The sequence below is a fragment of the Cylas formicarius genome, unplaced genomic scaffold (genome assembly GCF_029955315.1).
Source record: "Cylas formicarius isolate icCylForm1 unplaced genomic scaffold, icCylForm1.1 PGA_scaffold_4__25_contigs__length_36172078, whole genome shotgun sequence".
NCBI lineage: Eukaryota > Metazoa > Arthropoda > Insecta > Coleoptera > Brentidae > Cylas > Cylas formicarius.
In genome coordinates this window covers 2,489,725-2,510,917 of record NW_026844334.1, presented here as the reverse complement: position 1 = coordinate 2,510,917, position 21,193 = coordinate 2,489,725, and the positions used below count along the sequence as shown (strand labels likewise).

The following is a 21,193-nucleotide window of genomic DNA, read 5'->3' as shown; positions in this document are numbered from 1 at the left end:
GTATGACACTTATGTGGACGATGTTCTACGATGAAGTTGATAAAATTTGCTTTTTTACTGTCTGATATTTTAAGAAATCGGTTAGATGCGAACTTTTGTTCGTTTATAATAATAACATAACCTTTTTTTTATTTATTTCATCAGTTGGCATTACCTAACTTTTTAGGTTAGGATAAAGATACTGAGTTGCAATTTTCTCTGGATCGTCGCATTTAGTCTTTTTCAGGGCCTACTGTTTTTCTAAAAGTTTGTAGAATAATGTATGACACTTTTGTGGACGATGTTCTACGATGAAGTTGATAAAATTTGCTTTTTTACTGTCTGATATTTTTCGTTTATAATAATAACATAACCTTTTTTTTATTTATTTCATCAGTTGGCATTACATAACTTTTTAGGTTAGGATAAAGATATTGAGTTGCAATTTTCTCTGGATCGTCGCATTTAGTCTTTTTCAGGGCCTACTGTTTTTCTAAAAGTTTGTAGAATAATGTATGACACTTTTGTGGACGATGTTCTACGATGAAGTTGATAAAATTTGCTTTTTTACTGTCTGATATTTTTCGTTTATAATAATAACATAACCTTTTTTTTATTTATTTCATCAGTTGGCATTACCTAACTTTTTAGGTTAGGATAAAGATATTGAGTTGCTATTTTCTCTGGATCGTCGCATTTAGTCTTTTTCAGGGCCTACTGTTTTTCTAAAAGTTTGTAGAATAATGTATGACACTTTTGTGGACGATGTTCTACGATGAAGTTGATAAAATTTGCTTTTTTACTGTCTGATATTTTAAGAAATCGGTTAGATGCGAACTTTTGTTCGTTTATAATAATAACATAACCTTTTTTTTGATTTATTTCATCAGTTGGCGTTACCTAACTTTTTAGGTTAGGATAAAGATATTGAGTTGCGGTTTTCTCTGGATTGTCGCATTTATTCTTTTTCAGAGTGCACAATTTTTCTAAAAGTTTGTACAAGTAAGTTAACAAAATTTGCTGTTTTATTGTCTGATATTGTAAAAAATTTATTTTTTATTTTTATTTATTTATTCGTTTATAATAATTATATAACCTGTGTTTTGATTTATTTCAAGAGTTGGCATTACCAAATCGATGCAAGTTAGATGAATCGATGTTTGATATGAAAATGGCGGACTACATTCGGCAAAACTTAAAAGACCCTGTTTATTTTGTGCAAAATATCACTTGACGGAAAACCATTAAAAACAGCTACAAAGACATATTTCTGGGGAACTGCGACGGGTAAAAAAGTCAGTCGGTGGGCCTCGAAAAATCGGAGGCCTTGGTCGCGATGGCCTTCGGTACCATCGATGGTAGTTAATCGTAATTGCCGCAACTCTCTGCACTTGGCCGACGCAGTGCAAGGACTTTCAGTTTCCATTGTTGCCCGGCGATCGTCTGCGATCTCCGTGATTGACGTCGATTTCTATATACATATACCTTCGCAGGGCCCTTCGCATCGAAATTAACGTACCAATAAAATTTGCGTAAATTTGAAAGTTAATCTTACCCCCCACTCGATTTCGATATGTTTTTTTTTTAAATGTAGCTTAAATCTTCGGACACAGTTACGAGATAATGGTAAATAATGTTCAAGATGGCGACCGATTTAACAGCCGTCAAGTGATTTATTCTCAGTTTGGTTTGGCAATTCATCATGAATAGACTCACGCCTGAACAACACTTGCAAATGGGCCCAAAACGAGATTGAAGCGAAGCTAATCCTCAAGTGTGTGTCGAAACACCGTTACATCCAGAAAAACTGACTGTTTGGTGCGCTTTATGGGCTGGTGGAATCATTGGTCTGTACTTCTTCAAAAACGATGTATACAGACAAGGAAAAAGCATAATTTCCAACTTCTTTAAAATTGGTCGACAGTGCTCCAGATAACCTGCAAAGCAATCAAACGAACAACGTTCTTTTGGAGTTTAAATGCCGGGTCTGCTGTGGCAAAATTACGCCAGAGAACTATGCCGTAAGTTAGATGAGAGTGAAAAAGAGAAAAATAGGTAACTCGCAATGTGCCCGCGGTAACCAATCCTCCAAGATGATATGAGGGGCCCAATTTAAATTATCAAGGGTTACTCCCAAGAGTTTCACATTCTTTCCATCCAGTACATTATTATTAGCTAAGAAAATAAGACGTTGTGTTTAGTTTAAGGTTATTGTTGGTAAACCAAAGTTCCGCCATCTGCTCAACATTATCAACATTGTGCATAAGTTCATTGGAGTCATTGCCAGAAGTCACAAACGATATATCGTCCGCATAAAGTGTACCTATTGGGGAACAGAAAATGATACAAGTTATTGTCAAAGACGACACACTGTCTTCTGTCAGTTAAATATGACCGAATAAGTTCTTGAGGGTGACCACGGACACCATATCTGCCAAGCTTCAAAATGCTTCCCAATTTGGTTTTAAGACCGGCTGCTCCACTGTGCAGGCGGTTTGCAGGGATGTGGGAGAAGTGGTGGAGGGCCTGGAAAAGGGGGAGCATTCACGCTATGTGACCTCAATAAGGCTTTCGACTGCGTCTCTCATGACCTGCTTCTGGAGAAGCTTGGCAGATATTGTGTCCGTGGTCATGTGGTCGACCAGTGGAGGTCATAACGGAAGATATTGTTGCGATTGTGGAAGAGGTGGTATTGAGTGATCGACGTTTAAAGGTCAAGGAAATCTCAGAAATTACTAAGCTTTCTGATACAAGGGTTCGTCGAATCCTGCATGATAATAAGGTTAGTGCAAGATGGGTGCTTAAAAACCTTTCGGCTATTCAAAAACAACGCCGTGTCCAGTGTGCGGGGTCTTTTTTGGAAGTCTGTGGGTCGGAACCAAAGCCTGTGATAGAAACTATTGTGACGGGGGATGAAACTATGGTTCTCTATTATGACCCTCCATCGAAAAAAGAATCAATGGAGTGGCGTCGTAAGGGTGAAGCACCTCCAAGAAAACTCAGAGTCTGCCAGTCAACAAAAAAGGTGACGCCTACGATCTTTTGGTATTGTGAAGGAATTCTTTTGAGTGATTTTAAAGAAACTAATACCACTGTCAATGGTAAATATTACGCAAGATTATTACATAAATTGCGAGACTGCATACGAGGAAAACTGACTAGAGGCTTGCGTCTTTTGCATACCGCTGGTGTTGGACAAGCTGTTATTTTAGAGTGTGGGTTTCAAGAGATAGATCATCCTCCCTATAGTCCAGATATGGCCTCCAGCGACTATTATTTGTTTGGATATTTGAAAAAGGACTTACGTGGACGGCGGTTTAACGACGAAGTTGAGTTAAAAGGCTGTTTTAGCTCATTTTGCAGATAAACCAAAAGAATATTTTTTTAAAAGGATTGACTTGTCAATAAAGAGATGTAATAACTGTATTGAAGTTAAGGGGAATTATATTGAAAAATACTCTACTTTGTTTCTTTCATATTCAGGCCGAGAAATTTATATGCATGAAAGTTTTATTAGAAAACCTTAAATATACACACAAAATAAAAACATTTCAATAAGCTTGGTAGACCAACTTTCTAAGCAAATGTGGGAACAAAGGAGGCGTCGGATTTATGCCAATGAACTCATCTTCACCCATTTCCTCTTCTGGAGAAAATTCAGTGAGAGTACTAAGACATAAAGATGGGTCACTATCCTCTTTGTCACTGCTTTTACTTTTAGATGGAAAGCCCTGCTTTCTTTTTGCTGCTCCTTTATTTGTATTTTTTGTAGTCTTCTGTGATTTTTTTGTTGTGCTGCTTTTAATATGTTTAACACTTGTTCTGTGGTTAAAATTTTGCCTTGACTAAGAGCTTTTACTCTTGGAACTACAGCCTTTTTTTGGCTCAGGATTGGACTCTCTGAAGAAGGGAAAAATAGTTTTTTTAAAATTTTGGTTATTATTAGACTCTTGTGATATATTTCTGACATATCCTGTGATAGAATTGTATCTGACATGGTTTTCCCTGGACACTTAGATGTGCATGGAAGGTGTTCACATCTCTCATCTTTCTGCAGTGCTACCATTCAGATACAATTGAATCAGCATCTCTCCTGCATTTTTGCTGATGCTGAGTTTTTTTTTTAGTGAAAATACATCTCGATGGCGCTTTATAGAAGCATAGTACCGATCCTGGACGGTCATTTGTGAAAGGAATTAATATATTGTGGGCCCTAAACAAAAAAGTTATGTGTGTCGCCGGTTGTCTATGAAATTCGTAATGGCGCCAATAAATTGACAGGCAACCTTAAAGAAAACGCTGCATATTCAAAAATAGCAGCAAATTTAAACCGGTTTTTAACTGCGTTTACAATTTCCCCGGCTTGATCCTACATTTTTTTACGCAATTTTCATATGACGCCGACGATATTGCTAATTCAGCGGTCAGTGGTCAGATATTCCAAGTTCTGAGAGACGTGTGCATTGAAAGCGACTCATAAAATGTTTCGACTTCGTTTCCGATATTTTTGATGGAAAAAAATCTCACAAACCGATCGAACGCGGACTCGAAAATCAAAACCCATAGTAAATTCTCAACCACACGATGTACCGGGAAGATATATAACGTTTTTATGGGGCCGGGTATGGAAAAATCCAATGGTATTCGCGTTACCCGCATAGTTACCACCGAGGGTATGGCGTTTATGTATGTGTGTGTGTGTGTACGGCGAAAAATGCCGGTCGACGACGGTTACGGGCAAAAACTCGCCTAGACTTATATGTCATATTATGGGACGCGGTCCCGCGGATGAGCTGACAAACTCGGAGTTCTCCGAAACGAGACGCAGATCGCCCGCACCCCACCAATAAAGGAACCGAGAAACGGTGAACAGAAATTTATATGGCATTATAAACAATGGGCCTGTTTCACTTTTTTTTAATTTTTCGAAAACCCAGACTAGAAAATTTCAAGTTTCTTTGATACGTCAAAGCATTCCATGCAGCATGCGGAGCGCCTTTAATGAGTGTAACGATTTAAAATTATGTGGTTGCAAATTGTTGAAACTGTTCTTCGTTTTTCTTATAACTCTCATCTGAAGCCCACAATGCAATGTCAACATCGAGAAGATCATATGGCAGGTCAAAGATTTTGAACAAATGCAATTATTTTTGAGAAATAAAGACAATGACATCGTTTTCGATAATCGAATTGATGTTCTTTTGATCGATCTTAGATATTTTGGTATCATCAAACAGTGATAAATTATCAATAAAATTGGCTGAATGATCTATTGGTCATAAGATATGATTATTTATATATAGTAAACTATAATGAGTATATTTTTCACATTCATTTTAAGAGCTCGTACGTGGAAAGTACTTTTTAGAGTTTTTGTTTTTGAGTCAGTTAAAAAAAATCGTTCTTCTTTACCCACCCTCATTTATAAGACTTCTGAATTCCGAATATCGATAAATCTACTAAATTTAAGCTGGTCAGCGTATTTTCTAACAGCATCTATTTAGCCTACCTAACTATATATGGTTTTAAATGTAACACTGTATAATTTATTACATTTTTAAATTTAATTTACAATTGGTGGCATTTAATTGGTCAATTGCATCCCGAATTTGTTGTTGTTATTTTTTTTAAGCATCTTTTTTAATGTGCCCCACTTTGCCCAATCCATTCGATGGTAAGGAGCGCCATCTTGTTCAATTTTGAATATTGTCTGAGAAAGAGTATTATTTTCTATGTTACGCAGAAAAGTCTGTTAAGCGTTGCTATGCAACGTAAAGAAAACCTTTCCAACATAACAACATATTTCCTAATATATATAGATATTCATATATATCTCTGGATTCCTCTTTTAAATTGGTAGTTAAAAATGTAATAAAGTATATGGTATACCATTTAAAAAATTACAATTTTATTTGAATTAAGTGACAAATGAAATACTACAAAAAAAATGCGGATAATTAAATGTGTCTCAATTATACATTATATTATATTACTCTTCCTCCAAGAGGTCCGAAATTTTGTTATTTTAATTGGAAAAAATACAGAATTGAAGTGTTTGCTTCTTAATCAGTATATGCTATTGCAATAGCAATAACTTGCCTCTTCTTGGCCTGCAGGAGATAATGCATGAGCAGTATAAATAAGCAATATTACATTTTGGGTTAGAAGTAGCCATCCAAAATTACCTTCTTTAAGTTGAAATACGATTTTTTTCTATTCTCTAATCCAAAATTATGCTCGCAATTATATAAACTAAATCAGAAATGTCTTTAATACGGCTCTTCGTTCTATCTTTATTTATTATTATGTGCGGTGAATGGGTTCGGTATAAAGTAGTGGGTAAATAATAAAATACAATACTATTCAAAGCTACATGGCAGCAGCGAAAGATATATATTTTTGAAGAACGCTGTAAAAGTGAGCTTTTAGAAGTTCTAAAACCTTCAGCATAAAAAAAGTATTTTTTTGTGTGTGTTTGTGTCTTCAATCCTATAAAGCACATTCTCCTCACTTTAAGTAACTAGCGTACTGTATAATAATTAATATTTTTAAACTTGTTTTATGAGTATTATTTCTTTATTTTTTAAGCTTTTCTCTTCACACTTTACTTGCTTTTACTTAATCTTGCCTCGTCTGTTTTTCGTTGGTGCGGGCCCGCTATTACGCGACCGAAAGACTTCGCGGTGGACGCTTAAACACTTGTCACCAAGAAATAAATATCTACGTTCTCGCGATCTATTTGCTTTTCTCGTTAGTTTTCGGGCGTCTTAGGTAGGCAAACGCACACGGTGGGAATGTTGTTTCCCCGCCGGGTTACTTACTTCCACCCCAAAATAAACGTACGGATTCATCGCACAGATTACACCGCGTGTTAAAGTAAAAGACCGTTAACAAAATACAACTTAAACGGAATAAATAACACTTTGCTTTAAAGGACTCACCTTTAAACGCCGAAGGCACTGTTAACGCACGGATTTTTTTTTACAAAGACCATCTCATAAGCGAGCAAATGAACCGAAAGCGAAGGGGCTACATGGCGTCAAGGTTGTCACAGAGGCTCCTCTTAGGACGACAACTCGGTCGCTCACCTTCTTGCCGCGCAGCTGGCGCCCGGTTTTCGTTCGGCAAAATACACAATAACGTACCGATTAATAAATTGATATCATACGTTTACAAAATCGCCGATATTTAACAAACAGTCTTGCGTCCTCTTCCTTAAGCCCGTGAACTTAAACCGACCAATCGTTGATGCTGTGGTGTCGAAGATGTTCGAAGGCCGATCGTACCGGGACTTGAACTGAGCTCGTGTCGCTCGCCAAATTTGTGGAAAGTGACGCGAACGATAATAATAAAGAAATGATCGGGGTTTATTTGAACATAGTCCAAAGTGAAAAATAGCACGCCATTATGTGTTACGACGAATCATGACGTAAATCGCAACAAACGAATTTGGTTAACAACCAATCCGACTGGTAAATACAAACAGCTGACAAACTGTCAGGTTTGTTTACAGTATCATTCCAATTTGACTTTGTGTAGCGATGTATCATTAACTTTCCGATATTTTTGGCAGCGATTAGACTCTGTTTTAGGTATCAGCGGCCAGGTTAAATTCTGTTTTAGTTTTTTTTTTAAATTATGGAGGGTATTCGATGCGGTCAGTGCGTGTTTTATAACGATTTCGATTCGGCCAATTTGTCCAGGGTCGAGTTCGTCACTCAGCAGGAATTGGGTAATCATAAATTGGCGTTATCGAACTTGTTTGATTTTCATTCACGATTTCAGCGTTACTCAAGCTCACCCCCGGCCCGACACACGATAAATTTGAAGTACCGGACGCGGAGTTTAATATTTGGACGAGACCGGACTGCGACGGAACCGAGTTCGAAAATGGCAACAGGACGTGGTTTTATTTCGGAATTAAAGGTATAAACGCGTTATGTCCGTTCGAAGGTCATTTTTAGATGGTCTTTAGCTTGCGAACCGGCATTGAATGTCCGGTTGAATATGGTAGACCTTAACCGCCAGGGAAAGATGTACAGCCAGGGCATGGCTCCGGTTTTCAGAATTCTGCCCGGCAAACCCAAATGGGAAAGGATACACGACAAACCCACTTACAACGTGAGCATTTAACCAGTGTCGTGCCTCCCGTCCATTGCAGCTAGTCTTCCTTCTAGCTAAGCGACGATATTTTCACGTTATCCTTCAAATACCGCACTCCGGACAACCCGGAGTGCTGCACCTATTTCGCGTTCACATACCCCTTCTCTTATGTCGATTTGCAAAAGTTGCTGGTCAATATAGACCACAAGTACCTGGCGATCCAGCCCATAGGCGAGGACGACATTTATTACGTCAGGGAGACTGTGTGCAAGTCTCTGGAGGGCAGAAACGTGGACCTGATCACGATATCGTCCTACCATGGGATCACTGCGGAACGCGAGGAGCGTTTGCGGGGCCTGTTCCCCGACAAAAACGTCCCCAGGCCCCACAAATTCGTCGGCAAAAAGGTAGGCGGTAGACTCATTAAAGAGATAGGAAAGTACAAGAAAAAATCCATTCCATTTCAAAATAGCTGTTGGGTTTAAAATGGTTGAAATAACTATGGGTTAGTCCATCCTTTATATTTTTTTAAGTTAGCATTAAAAAAATTGTAGCAAATTTTGTGTAGAGATTTTTAAAAACGGTCAAAAATGTATCCATTCCCATTTTTTTTTACAATTCTAAAGAGATTTCCTCACAGTGAAAATTATCGTCTTTTGAGACTACCCATTTGAACAGAAAAACAAATTTTGCCTACATTAGTTCTTTTCTCTTTTTATCATATTATTTAGTAGGTATTCTTGAAAACCATTTAACTGATCTTAACTAAGTTTTAAACAAGCTTTACTATAATAGTTTTGAGGTTAGAGATTTTTATGAAATCTTAATTAACTATAGGAATGTATCAAATTTAATGCCTCTGAAACAAAATACTCGAATAAAATCAAACTATATTTCTTCAATTTCTTTCATTCGGTACGAATTATTGTTTGAATCTTGAATAAACCAAAACTTAATTACAATAAAGTTGGTTTCAATATTTTGTTTCTTAGGTCTTATCTAGAAACTCCTATTATTTGATTTAGGCAAAAAATGGTAAACTGTTAATACAATTTGTTAATAAACTAAAAAAAATCTTATTGAGAGTTGGGCTTTATTGTGTCTAAGTTTGGTTTTAGTTGTCCTATTTTCTATATACATTATTTTATGTATCTACATTAATTATCCACAATAAGCACATGTAAAACTGTTGGTAAACCTGCAGTTAACCTATTTAGTAGATGGGAAAAGTTTAACTGTGGTCACCAAATGACATTCACCTGCACAGCGTTGCCAAACTGCCATATTTATTGATTTTGGCCAGGCAATTGTACTTATGCCCGTTTCACGTTTCATGAAAAACTCCATCATCTTTGGTTCGAAGAAATTTCGAAATGATTTCAAAATTTGCAGTAATAAAATTCGCTTCTTTTTGGTTTTTCTATTTCATTTTTGGAAATTGACGTGTACACTCAACGTAATGGAGCACTAATCAAATCATTTTCGTAACAACTTGAAGGAAGTAGACGAACTTTCAAGTAATAAACATATCTATAGTTTAAAAGTTTATCAGACACTTATAAAAAAGTTTTAAGGGATATTATGCCAAATGATAATGCTCAGAATTGAACAGTTAAATTAAAAACAAAAAAAATGAACAGTAGTCTTTTTAACGTTTTTCTGAAATACCATTCCGTATTTATTTGATAAAGATAAAATTAATAACATATAAAAATATAATCGATTACATAACCGAGATAAGAGAAAAATTTCATTGTTCCTGACACAAAATTTGTTGGGTCGAATAATTTCAAAGTAAATATTCGTATTGTTATTAAACGAAATACAAAATAGGTTAGACTTGTATAGTTTTATCGATAAACATTTCAGTTTTTTCATCCAACTCACCGAACACCGATTTACAACAAAAAGTATACGCAAAATTTCTCAAAACTTGCAAAACTATCAATTGAAAAAGATTTATTTTAAAAAAATACAGATTTTGTTATCGGCTGATTTTTCAATTCCAAATCAAGAAAACGATATTTCTGAAAACAAATAATTCTTTGTATTTTCTTAACTTCTGATATAGATATATGCTAATCATTACAAAATTACTTATGGGGAACTTTATTTCAACAATCTTCGAATGCCCCCGCATGGAGAATCCCAAAACCAAAAAGCCACAAAAACAAACCTAACCTCCTAACCTTATATCATGAAAATCCCTAGTGGCCTTCTCTCAGGCGTTACATCGTAAAACTAATAAAAATAGTGCATGTTAGATGGCGCTATTCAAAAATAAGTTTAAAATTATTACAACAATACTTATATATCTCGATACGTACTTTACAGTTCATTTTATGAAATCCGCAATATGATTATTATACTCCTTTGTTTATTTTTGTTTTTTCGACAATAAAAAGAGACAAAAGCTGAGTGCCACTATTATCAGCAGAAATTCGACGGTCATAGATAAACGAAAATCAAATTCAATTTACTTTTGTTTAACACAACACAAATATGGCGGCAAAATACGGCCGAATTCACAATAGTATGAGTGCTATTGGGACCTATCCTGTGTTATAATGTTTTGAGCATATTTCGTAATCCTATCAACCCTTCAATCTTCGAAACCATAATTGAATATTTGGCAACAAGGACGAAAAGTAAGTTTTTTTTTGAAAAAGTTTTACGTAGAACGGACAACTCTTTGTATAACGATTTTGTTCAGATTACAAATGAAAAAAAAAAAAAAACAACGCATTCGTTGCATATCACAACACCCCGTGAAATTTGCACTTTCGTTAGTAGGCCCTAAATATTTGTCCAAACTTTCGAAATTCGACTGTTTTTAGGTTATATTTGTTTCTGCCCGGGTTCATCCCGGCGAGACGCCCTCGTCGTTCGTTTTCAACGGCCTGCTGAATCTCCTGCTGTGCAGGGACGACCTTCAGGCGCAGTACCTGCGCAAGTTTTACGTGTTCAAACTAGTACCCTTTCTGAACCCTGACGGGGTTGCTCGGGGGCACTATAGGACCGATACCCGAGGCGTAAATCTGAATAGGATTTATATGAATCCTAGCATCGTGGAACACCCTACGATATACGCCGCCAGGGCTTTAATAAGGTAGGTGCTATGACGTATACGTTTAAATCCCGATCAAAAGACGTTACCATAGAATACTTGCTTTTTACTTTAACGTGGTCTGTGATACACGTGCACAGAACGCGTGAACATTGTTATATAAACCACAGAGCTCCAATCTAAGCAGAGGCGACCGTTTGGATGTCCATTTTTCGTGACCAATTAAATTTAAACGCACAAAATAAAATTTGATTTGCCACTACATGCCTTGTTGCTTACAAAAATTATTTTGAAAAACTTTGTTTTAATATACATTTTTTTAAATTTGGATCTACTAACAGTTGATTTTCTTCTCTCCAATGTATTCTTTGCCGCATATGTTGGAGATTTTTGGAAAAGTGGTAAATCTGGTTTTGACATAATGTCAATAACGGCTCTGATGGTGAAACAATTAGATTTGATCATTTCGAATTAAAATGTAATTGCATATATATATATATATATATATATATATATATATATATATATATATATATATATATATATATATATATATATATATATATATATATATATATATATATATATATATATATATATATATATATATATATATATATATATATATATATATATATATATATATATATATATATATATATATATATATATGATGACACTATATTCCGGGATATCATCCGTTCGCTCGTTGAACTCCGACTGGAATCCTGCAAATCCTGCATCCGACTGGAATCCTGCAGACGTTTCGCCAAAATCTCACTTGGCATCTTCAATGCTCGCGCTCCGAAAACACTTCGAACACTGGGAGGTTATCGGCGGTGCGTGCGGTATTTATACTCTGCGCCGGAGATGGTAACGGTGCTGCTTGTGCGTGGGAGGAGGTGGCTCCTCCCCCTGAATTGTCGCGTTGTTAATTTCGCCCGATCGTAGTTGCGATGTCCCCGTTGGCTGCTGCGCATCGCTCTGCTGTTTGATTATCGTTCTCCACGTGTTGGATAAATGCAGAGCGTCGTCTCTCGTATTGAGGTGTCCGGACTTTTCTATTTCGATGGCCTCTCGTATAATCCTAGTCCTAAAATCAGGAATATTAGCTATTTGTTTGCAAGTGCCGAAATCAATTTTATGGCCTGTCTGATGTTGGTGCTGAAACAAAGCAGATGTTGTTTGTTTGTTTCTTATGGCTAAACGATGTTCCTCGAGCCTGGCTGAAATCCTTCTGTTGGTCTGTCCCACATACGTCAGGCTGCACGATCCGCATGCTACACTGTATACTCCTTGGTTTTCCAGAGTAATTTTTTGTTTTGGGTTTCTTAGTATTGCTCCGATGGTATGGTCAGGTTTGTATGCCGTTGATATGTCGTGTTTCCGTAATATTCGGCCGATTTTGTCAGTAACCCCCTTGATGTATGGCAGGACAGCGATCGATCTTCGTTGGGTCTCGTCCTGCACTCTCTGCTGCGGCTGTTGTTGTTTACTGATTGCCTTGCTGATGGTGCGCCTTTGGTATCCGTTTTGTCGAAGACAGGTACTAATTTTCTTCAGTTCTTTATCTCTGTTCCTCTCGTTTGTGAGCCTGAAGGACCGAGCAATTAATGTATTTGCCACTGCCTGTATCTGTGATGGGTGGTGATGAGATTTAGCGTTCAGATATCTATCAGTGTGGGTTGGTTTTCTATAGACAGTGTGTTCCAAGTGTCCATCTTCGGTCCTTGTGATGTGCACATCTAAAAAGGGCAGACTGTTATCCTCTTCAAGTTCTATTGTAAATTGAATCCTTGGGTGAATGGAATTCAGATGGTCTAGGAATTTCAAAAGCTCCTCCTTGCCAAAAGGCCATACAACAAATACGTCATCAACGTATCTTGTCCATAGTTTTGGCTTCAGATTTGCCTTCTCTATTGCTTTCTTTTCGAAGTAAATCATGAAGAGGTTGGCAATCACAGGTGAGAGAGATGATCCCATTGCTGCTCCATCTATTTGTCGGTAAATTTTCCCGTTGTGCATAAAGTAAGCGTTTTTCAGGCAATGTCTTGACAGATCCATTATGTATGGCGGAAGATCTTCGTTTTCTTCTATAAGCAAGAGTGCCTCTTCTACTGGAATACTCGGGTAGAGGGATTTGACATCGAAACTTGCCATAATGTCGTCCTTGTCCATCCTGAGAGAACCTAAAATCTGAGTGAAATGTTCTGAGTTTTTAACATAGGAATCTGCCTTTTCCACTATAGGCTGAAGTGCACTGGCCAGATGTTTTTCCAGCTTGCATAATGGTGAGTTAAAGGCGCTTACGATTGGACGCAGGGGAACCCCGTCCTTATGGATCTTTGGGAGCCCGTAGAATTTTGGGCAACGACTCGATTTTTCCCTCGGAATAAGTCTCTTCTTTGTATCCTCGTTTATTGATGAATCGAGAATTTTGGACTTAGTTGTTTTTTCCAAATATGTCGTGGGATCTCTGGTGACTAGTTTGTATATTGGGTCGTTCAAAATATCCTCCAATTTTGCATTATAATCCGACGTATTCATGACGACAGTGGCATTTCCTTTGTCTGCTGGCATTATTAGAATGTTTTCGTTTTTGTTTAGATTCCTTAAGGCTTGCATTTCTTCTCTGCTTAAGTTTGGTTGCGGTGGTTTTGACTGTCTTAAGACTCTGGCGACATCTTGCCTAATTAACTCCGCATCTTGCTCGTCTATGTTGGAAAGACTTGCTTCGACGTTGGAAACGATCTCTTCGACGGGTACTCTTTTTGGAGCTATTGCGTAGTTAAATCCTTTATTCAGTACGCTGACTTCTGTATCGGAAAGATGGTATGCTGAAATATTATGAACTGTGCTGCTTCGGTTTGTATTTGGCACTTGTCCTGATTTTTTGGAATTTGACTGAAGGATTTCTAATTTCTTCCACAGTTTTTTTGACGTGATGTCCTTGTCTTTCTCAGTGCGCCATGATGTTAATAATTCTATGCGGTCCCACAGCAACTGATGGATCTTGTTGCTCAGTTTCAGGTGGAGTCTGAAAAGTTGTAGCTCAGTCTCACTAATTTCGTACCGGGTCCGCCTGATCTGGTCTTGGAGTAGGGCCTTGCTAGCTTTGTCCAGGATAGCTTGTGTCTTTCTGGTGTGTGTATGATAAGACAACCTTGTAAATGTTGGCAGCAAGTTCTGGTTGCGGCAGTTTTTAAGAAAATTCAAGTTGCACAGCGAAATAACCCTCCTTTGTCTTAGTTTTTCATAACACTTGGTGGCTGTAAAGGTCTCCTTCCCGTAAAGGTGTATGATATTCTCACGTATTGATTCACGGATGGAAAAATATGATGACACTATATTCCGGGATATCATCCGTTCGCTCGTTGAACTCCGACTGGAATCCTGCAAATCCTGCATCCGACTGGAATCCTGCAGACGTTTCGCCAAAATCTCACTTGGCATCTTCAATGCTCGCGCTCCGAAAACACTTCGAACACTGGGAGGTTATCGGCGGTGCGTGCGGTATTTATACTCTGCGCCGGAGATGGTATCTCCGGCGCAGAGTATAAATACCGCACGCACCGCCGATAACCTCCCAGTGTTCGAAGTGTTTTCGGAGCGCGAGCATTGAAGATGCCAAGTGAGATTTTGGCGAAACGTCTGCAGGATTCCAGTCGGATGCAGGATTTGCAGGATTCCAGTCGGAGTTCAACGAGCGAACGGATGATATCCCGGAATATAGTGTCATCATATTTTTCCATCCGTGAATCAATACGTGAGAATATATATATATATATATATATATATATATATATATATATATATATATATATATATATATATATATATATATATATATATATATATATATATATATATATATATATATATATATATATATATATATATATATATATATATATATATATATATATATATATATATATATATATATATATATATATATATATATATATATGCAGTCGAAACTCTATATAACGAAATTAAAAGGACTACTTTTTTTCATTATAAAGAGTTTTCGTTATAAATATAATAGGCACTTGAAAAATAACAATACGCATATGTGTTCTGTAATATTGAATTACTTTATATACATATTTTAATAAATAAAAATATTTTAATAATACATAAACAACAAAAATTATATCATTACCAAAACGTCCGTCTTTAATTTTCTGTCCTTTAATACCTGCCGGGTTTATTGCCGTCAGCATATAACTTCCATAATTGCGGGCAAAAGCCAGCATTATGATGATTGAGACAGACTATACCGTAGATTACTGAGGTTAGTTGTCAAAAACATGTCATATAAAGCAAATAACACCATTTATTTTGGTTACTTATTGCGTTATTTATTTTCTACCTTCTGTGGCGATAAAGTGCGTCCGTTCAAGGTACTACCACTACGGCGCCGAGCGCGACGACAAGACCACAGACGAGAGGGATTGGTCGGGCAAGATGACGCGCTGCGCGGACTGCAGCCGCGTCAACGAGAACAACATGTCGACGATGTCGCTTCGCGTGGACGGCGCCGTCGACACCCGAACGACATCGTGGTGCTCCAAATGTAAGTGCGCCTGCGTGTCGTCTTTTTGCTCCACAGTGACGTGGACGGCGGTTCTCAGGGCGTAGTTTTTGCCGTCATTGCGGTCGCAAACTCGTGCGGCACGGGGAACGGGACGAGGTCGAGTTCGAGACGGCGACGGTAGATGGCGATCGCGGCGACGTCAACTCGAACGAATCCGGCCTGTTCCTTTACGTGGACATGCACGGCCACGCCTCCAAGAAGGGCATCTTCATGTACGGCAACCATTTTGCGGACGCGGACCGCAGAGTCGAGTGCATGCTGCTGCCGAAACTGATGGGCCTCAACAATCACCATTTTCATTTTCAAGCGTGCAATTTTACCGAGAGGAACATGTATCTCAGGTGAGTCCAATAGCAACTCACAGACTCAACAGAAACTCCAAAATAACATAAAAAATTACACTCTTATATATTATTTATTAATTGAAATTTATATTCGTTCACTAAATTTTAGAGTTGTTACTGGATTACAAACATGAATAGTTTCTAAATGTCTATAATTAATTATAATTTAATTGTAATTAATATTTTTTTAATAATTGACTTTTAATTTTCTCTATTTGAATTGGAAATTAGAAACTTGAATCATATAATAACTCAAATAAAGCGTTCTTTTGTTTATAATTAATTGCTATTTAATGTAAAAATAATAAATCCTAATTTAGAAATGATTCGATATCAATTATAATGGTCATTTATTTTCACAGCTCTATAACTTAAAAGCCGTTGGTCCGGGAGAATGTACGCATGGAAACTTTTTGTAGCAAATTTTATGCTCTGCAAAAGTTATACACGCGTTTTTCCCAAAAAAAATTCTTCACGTCAAAAATTTTATGAAACAAAATATGAAGGACATTTTTTATTAACGTATGGTGTTCGTTCGGTTCTCTAATTTCAAATCTTCAAAAAAACTGCTAAAATTTTTTGACAGTAACTTACCGAATTGTTAACTTTTCTTGTTAACCACAGATAAAAAAACTGACAACTACGAGAATGTTGTAGAGGAGCTTAAATAAATAGATTTATTTATCCATTCAGTTTTTTCTAAAATAATTTTTTCTTTAAAATCTTTCATTTTTCGCGATCTTTGAAAGAAGAAATGAAAAATTGGCGCATGATTTTTGGCCGAAATTTCGTTCACATTCTTCTATGTGCCATGGTTAAAGTTGACGTCACAAATCTCCGGGTTTACTTTCTCCATCACAGACCACTGAAATATGTCGCGATGCCGATCGCATTTAATGAGAAGATAACCTTAACATTTTTGTACATAAACAGAAAATGTGTAGCTATAATTCGAGCTTTATGCGGGACGCTACGCAAACTGAGGGCTTTTTTTCCACAGAGATAAACGGGACGGGATGAGCCGGGCGGGCTCGGGTCGCGTGGCAGTGCTCTCCCTCACCGGCATCGTTAAAAGCTACACCTTGGAGTGTAACTACAACACGGGCCGCTTGGTGAACGCGTTGCCCCCTGCCACGGTGAAAGAGGCGGCGGGCAGAGCTCACGCGACCTCCCCGGTGCCGCCCAAATACAATCCGCAGATATTCGAAGAAGTTGGCAAGTCGTTGGGCGTCTCGATCTTGGACCTGACCGGGCAGAACCCTTTTTCACGGCTGCCCAACTCCGAGTTCCACAGTCTCGCGGGATTGAGGGAGTGGTTGAGGAGTAGCTGCGGCGAGTGCCGCGACCCGAGACCCAAGTTCACCCAGGTAGGCTATGAGGATGATGTGCCGGTGCGCTTTTGTTTCGTTTCGTAGAAGTTGACCCTAGAGCCAGCGGAAAAAGAAAAGCCGATTATGATTTTTTATGTGTTTTTTAATGGGCTGAATATATTCTGTTTACGTTTCGGTTCTTTTAATTTTGGGGCGGGAGGTTTTTCTTTCTACGTAGGAGATTTTAACGTAACCTTTGTGTTGCTAACATCGTGTGTAATTTTTTTGTTTAGTGATTTTTGCCTTTTGACCCCTCCTTTTTCTTTTTAAAAAAGTTTTGGTTATTTTTTTAATGTGGCCAAAATTGGTAATGATTTTTTTATTTTACCCGTTTTTTTCTTTACTTTTTTAAATTGAATTGAATTTGGTAAAATTCAAATTTAATTTTCTTACTTTTTCTCTTTTTAATGTATTTTTACTTAAATATTTGGTTAATGTTAACATTTCATTTGCTTAGAAGTTTGCATTTTTAAATACAAAGAGAAAAAAATTCCTGTGTGGGTTTCAATTTTTTTTTACGTGGCCAAAATTTATTAAAATTGCAATTTAATTTTTTTGGTTAGTTTTTCCTTTCATTGTTTTTTTACTTAAGTGTTTGGTTTATTGTCCACATTTCATTTACTTGGGATTGGAATTGGGATTGGGATTTGTACAAATTTTTAATGTCTAAAATTGCTAATGATTAAAAAAAATCGTTTTTTCCTTTTTTTTATTCATTTTTTTCATTTTTTTACTCAAGCGTTTGATTAGTGTTAATATTTTATTTATTTAAAAAAACAAAGTGTTTTTAAACGCAAAAAGAAAAGAATGCTGATTGTGGTTTTTACTTTAAAAAAATTAATCGGTCCAAAATTGTTAATATTAATAGTCATTAAGTTTATTCAAGTTATAAAGTTTATTTAAAAATTTGTTTTTTTTTAATGCAAAGAGAAAAAATGACTCATATTTTTTTTTTATTTTTAACGTTTTTTACTTGCAATTTGCAAATTAGGTAAAATTTCAGTTTTATTTTTTACGTTGCTGTTTGTATTTGTTTTCTTTTTATCCTTTAAAGTTTTTTTTTTGTCAATTAGGTAAGAAGAATTCTGATTGTAATTTTAAAATTTTATTTTACTATTAATATTTTTTTTATTTTTATCGTTTTTTAACTAAATTTTATTTAAATTTTTAATGGGTCTAAAATTGTTATTGATTTTTTTCTTAGCGCTAACATCACATTTATTTAAATATTTGTGTTTTTAAATGCAAAGAGAAAAAATGACGAATAAGGTTTTAATTATTTTTTAATGGATTCGATATTTTTACTGTTTTTTTTTAACTTTTACCGTTTTCTACTTAACATTTTTATTTTTTTCCTGCGAATTAGGTAAAATTGTAGTTTTTTTTTTACAGCATTATATTTGTATTTATGTTTTCTTTTTTATTTTTTTTTCAGTGTTTGATTAGTGGCTTTAGTGTCTTTTTTGTATTTTTTTTCCGAATTTGCTCAATTTGCAATTCAATTTTTTTACTTCATTTTTTTTTTATCGTATTTTTAACCTAAATGTTTTCATGATATTTACTTAAAAAATTGTGAAGAATACTGATTGTTATTTTTGAAATGTTACAAAATTATTAATGTTTTTTTTTAGTGTTAGCACATTACATTTACTTAAATATTTGCCGATTGTGGTTTTTATAATTTTTTTAATGTCTTCAATACTTTTAATGTTTTTTTAAATTTTTACCATTTTCCATTAATTAATTAATTAATTAATTAATTTTTATCCATATTTGTTTTCTTTTTATCCTTTTGTTTCCTTTAGCTCTTGGTTAGAGGGTTTAGTATCTTTTTTATTTTTTTTTTACAAATTTTGTAAAAATTGCATTTGAATTTTCTTACTTGACTATTTTTTTCCTTTTTATCGTATTTTTTTAACTTGTGTGTTTTCATTACATTTACTTAAAAAATTGTGTTTTCAAATATAGAGAGATGAAAATTGATTGTAATTTTTTCAGTTATACAAGATTTTATGATTTATTAAAAATTTTAATTTAATTTATTTGGTTTAATATTATTAATTTTTTTAGGAAATTAAATTATTAATATTATTAATTAATTTAATTTAATGATTTTTTCTTAGTGTTAACATATTACATTTACTTAAATATTTGACAATTGTGGTTTTTATCATTTTTTTTAATGGGTTCATTACTTTTAATGCCTTTCTAATTTTTTACTATTTTTCATTGAATAATTAATTAAGTAAACTAATTTCAGTTTTTGTTTTAACATCATTATATTTGTATTCATGTTTTCTTTTTATCCTTTTTTTTTCCTTTTAGTGCTTGGTTAGTGGCTTAAGTCACACACTTTATTTACTTAATTTGAGTTCTTTTAAATTACAATGGAAAATTATAACCGCGAGTTATTTCTATAGTCTTTGGTCGCATCTCGTTTCGAAACTAACCAACACTAATCGCGGACCGCGCGTTTTATTAATCGTTTTTTCGTTTCTGTTCCTTTTTCCCGGCCAGCCCGTAATCGAATTTTAACGAAACCGGCGGCGCCGCCCTCCCCGCGCCGCCCCGCGGCAGGGAAACGAATTAAAATACCGGCGTCTCGTTTCGTATGCGCGTAGCGTGGTGGTCGGTAAGTCATTTGTTGCTTTAGGGAATCGCCGGCGGGGCCAGGGGTGGCAAAAAGCCGCCCAATAGGGCGGGCCGGGCCGCCCCCTCCGTAGACCGCAAGGAAAACTTGCCGGGGTGCTCGAAACCGTCCGCGGCGAAACTGAATCGCTCGCTGAAAGCGAAAAGCAGGAAAGAGATGTCGCTGCGGGCGAAAAACGTCGGGCCGGCGCAATCGGCCGACAAACTCGTCGCTTCCGGCAAGCGTTCTGCGCAGAAGGTGAAAAATCAAGAAGGCGGCGGCGACGCGGTGCGCCTGCGGGAGATTTGTTTCATCAAGAGCGGCGAGGGCAAGAAGACGATGATCGCGAAGTACAAAAACAAAAAGGGCGGCGAGGATTTCGACGACAGCCTGATCGTGTCGTGGGACGCGCCCGCGTCCAAAGCGACCGTGTTTACGTCACGGAACGCGTTGCCGAGGTCGCCATCGGAACCGAGTACCAGCAAGCAGGGCGTGTTTCGCGCGCACAACTTTTCGAAAACGGTCGCCGCTTCGTCGTCGTCGCGGGTCAAACTCAAAAAACAGTCGCTGCGCAGGTTATCGAGCGCGGCCGAGCTGGCCAAGGCGGCGGCCTCGGCCGTCGCCGAGAAAAAGAAGAAGAAGAGGAAGCTACGGGTGAAGTGACGGCGCGAGGGAAACGTCAGTCGCGGTTTTTCATTTCGACGAGAGCGTGATATTTTTTGTGATTCGATTTAGATTTTATTTATTGCGAAATTAATATACGCCCCTGGCAGTTACGGTGTCGTTTTATTCGACGGAGCCCGCGCTGAGACGCCCAGCTGAATCGGTAACTAACCAGCACTGATCTATGGTTACTGACACTTGGGTTGGTAGCCAATCGACAGCAAAGGAGCTTGAAAGATGCTTAAAATTTTCCTATACATTTTTCATTCCTACAATATAAATAAAAATGTTTTTAAAAAAATTGCTTATCCATTGAAACGTTAATCATATTGCAAATGGATTGGTTTGGATGAGGTAACGGGTGAATTAGATTCGTAATTTCTTCCCGGTTCTAGATTTAAAATCAGAAATAAACAAAAGAAAAATCTACTCATGCCC

At 36.6% G+C, this 21,193-nt stretch overlaps 1 protein-coding gene across 2 annotated transcripts; it reads left to right on the top strand.

The window, feature by feature from the left end:
* The first annotated feature begins 7,270 nt into the window (after nucleotides 1-7,270).
* On the top strand, nucleotides 7,271-20,859 carry LOC132701012 (cytosolic carboxypeptidase-like protein 5). Of its 2 annotated transcripts, XM_060668629.1 has the most exons (10): nucleotides 7,271-7,451; nucleotides 7,572-7,711; nucleotides 7,765-7,905; nucleotides 7,955-8,100; nucleotides 8,157-8,489; nucleotides 10,920-11,191; nucleotides 15,556-15,728; nucleotides 15,787-16,090; nucleotides 17,094-17,460; nucleotides 20,117-20,859. In XM_060668629.1, the coding sequence occupies exons 2-10, from the start codon at nucleotides 7,618-7,620 to the stop codon at nucleotides 20,753-20,755; spliced, it is 2,469 nt and encodes an 822-aa protein (XP_060524612.1). In that variant the 5' UTR covers nucleotides 7,271-7,451; nucleotides 7,572-7,617; the 3' UTR covers nucleotides 20,756-20,859. The 2 variants fall into 2 exon arrangements, with proteins under 2 accessions (XP_060524612.1, XP_060524611.1); XM_060668628.1 differs by having other exon boundaries at nucleotides 7,271-7,711.
* The last annotated feature ends 334 nt before the right edge of the window (nucleotides 20,860-21,193 follow it).

Excerpts from the sequence above, each read along its gene's own strand:
- LOC132701012 (XM_060668629.1), top strand. The coding sequence starts at position 7,618 with ATGGAGGGTATTCGATGCGGTCAGTGCGTGTTTTATAACGATTTCGAT. Across the intron at positions 7,712-7,764 it reads CGTCACTCAGCAGGAATTGG|CGTTACTCAAGCTCACCCCC; the intron begins GTAATCATAAAT and ends TCACGATTTCAG. Across the intron at positions 15,729-15,786 it reads GACATCGTGGTGCTCCAAAT|GGCGTAGTTTTTGCCGTCAT; the intron begins GTAAGTGCGCCT and ends GGCGGTTCTCAG.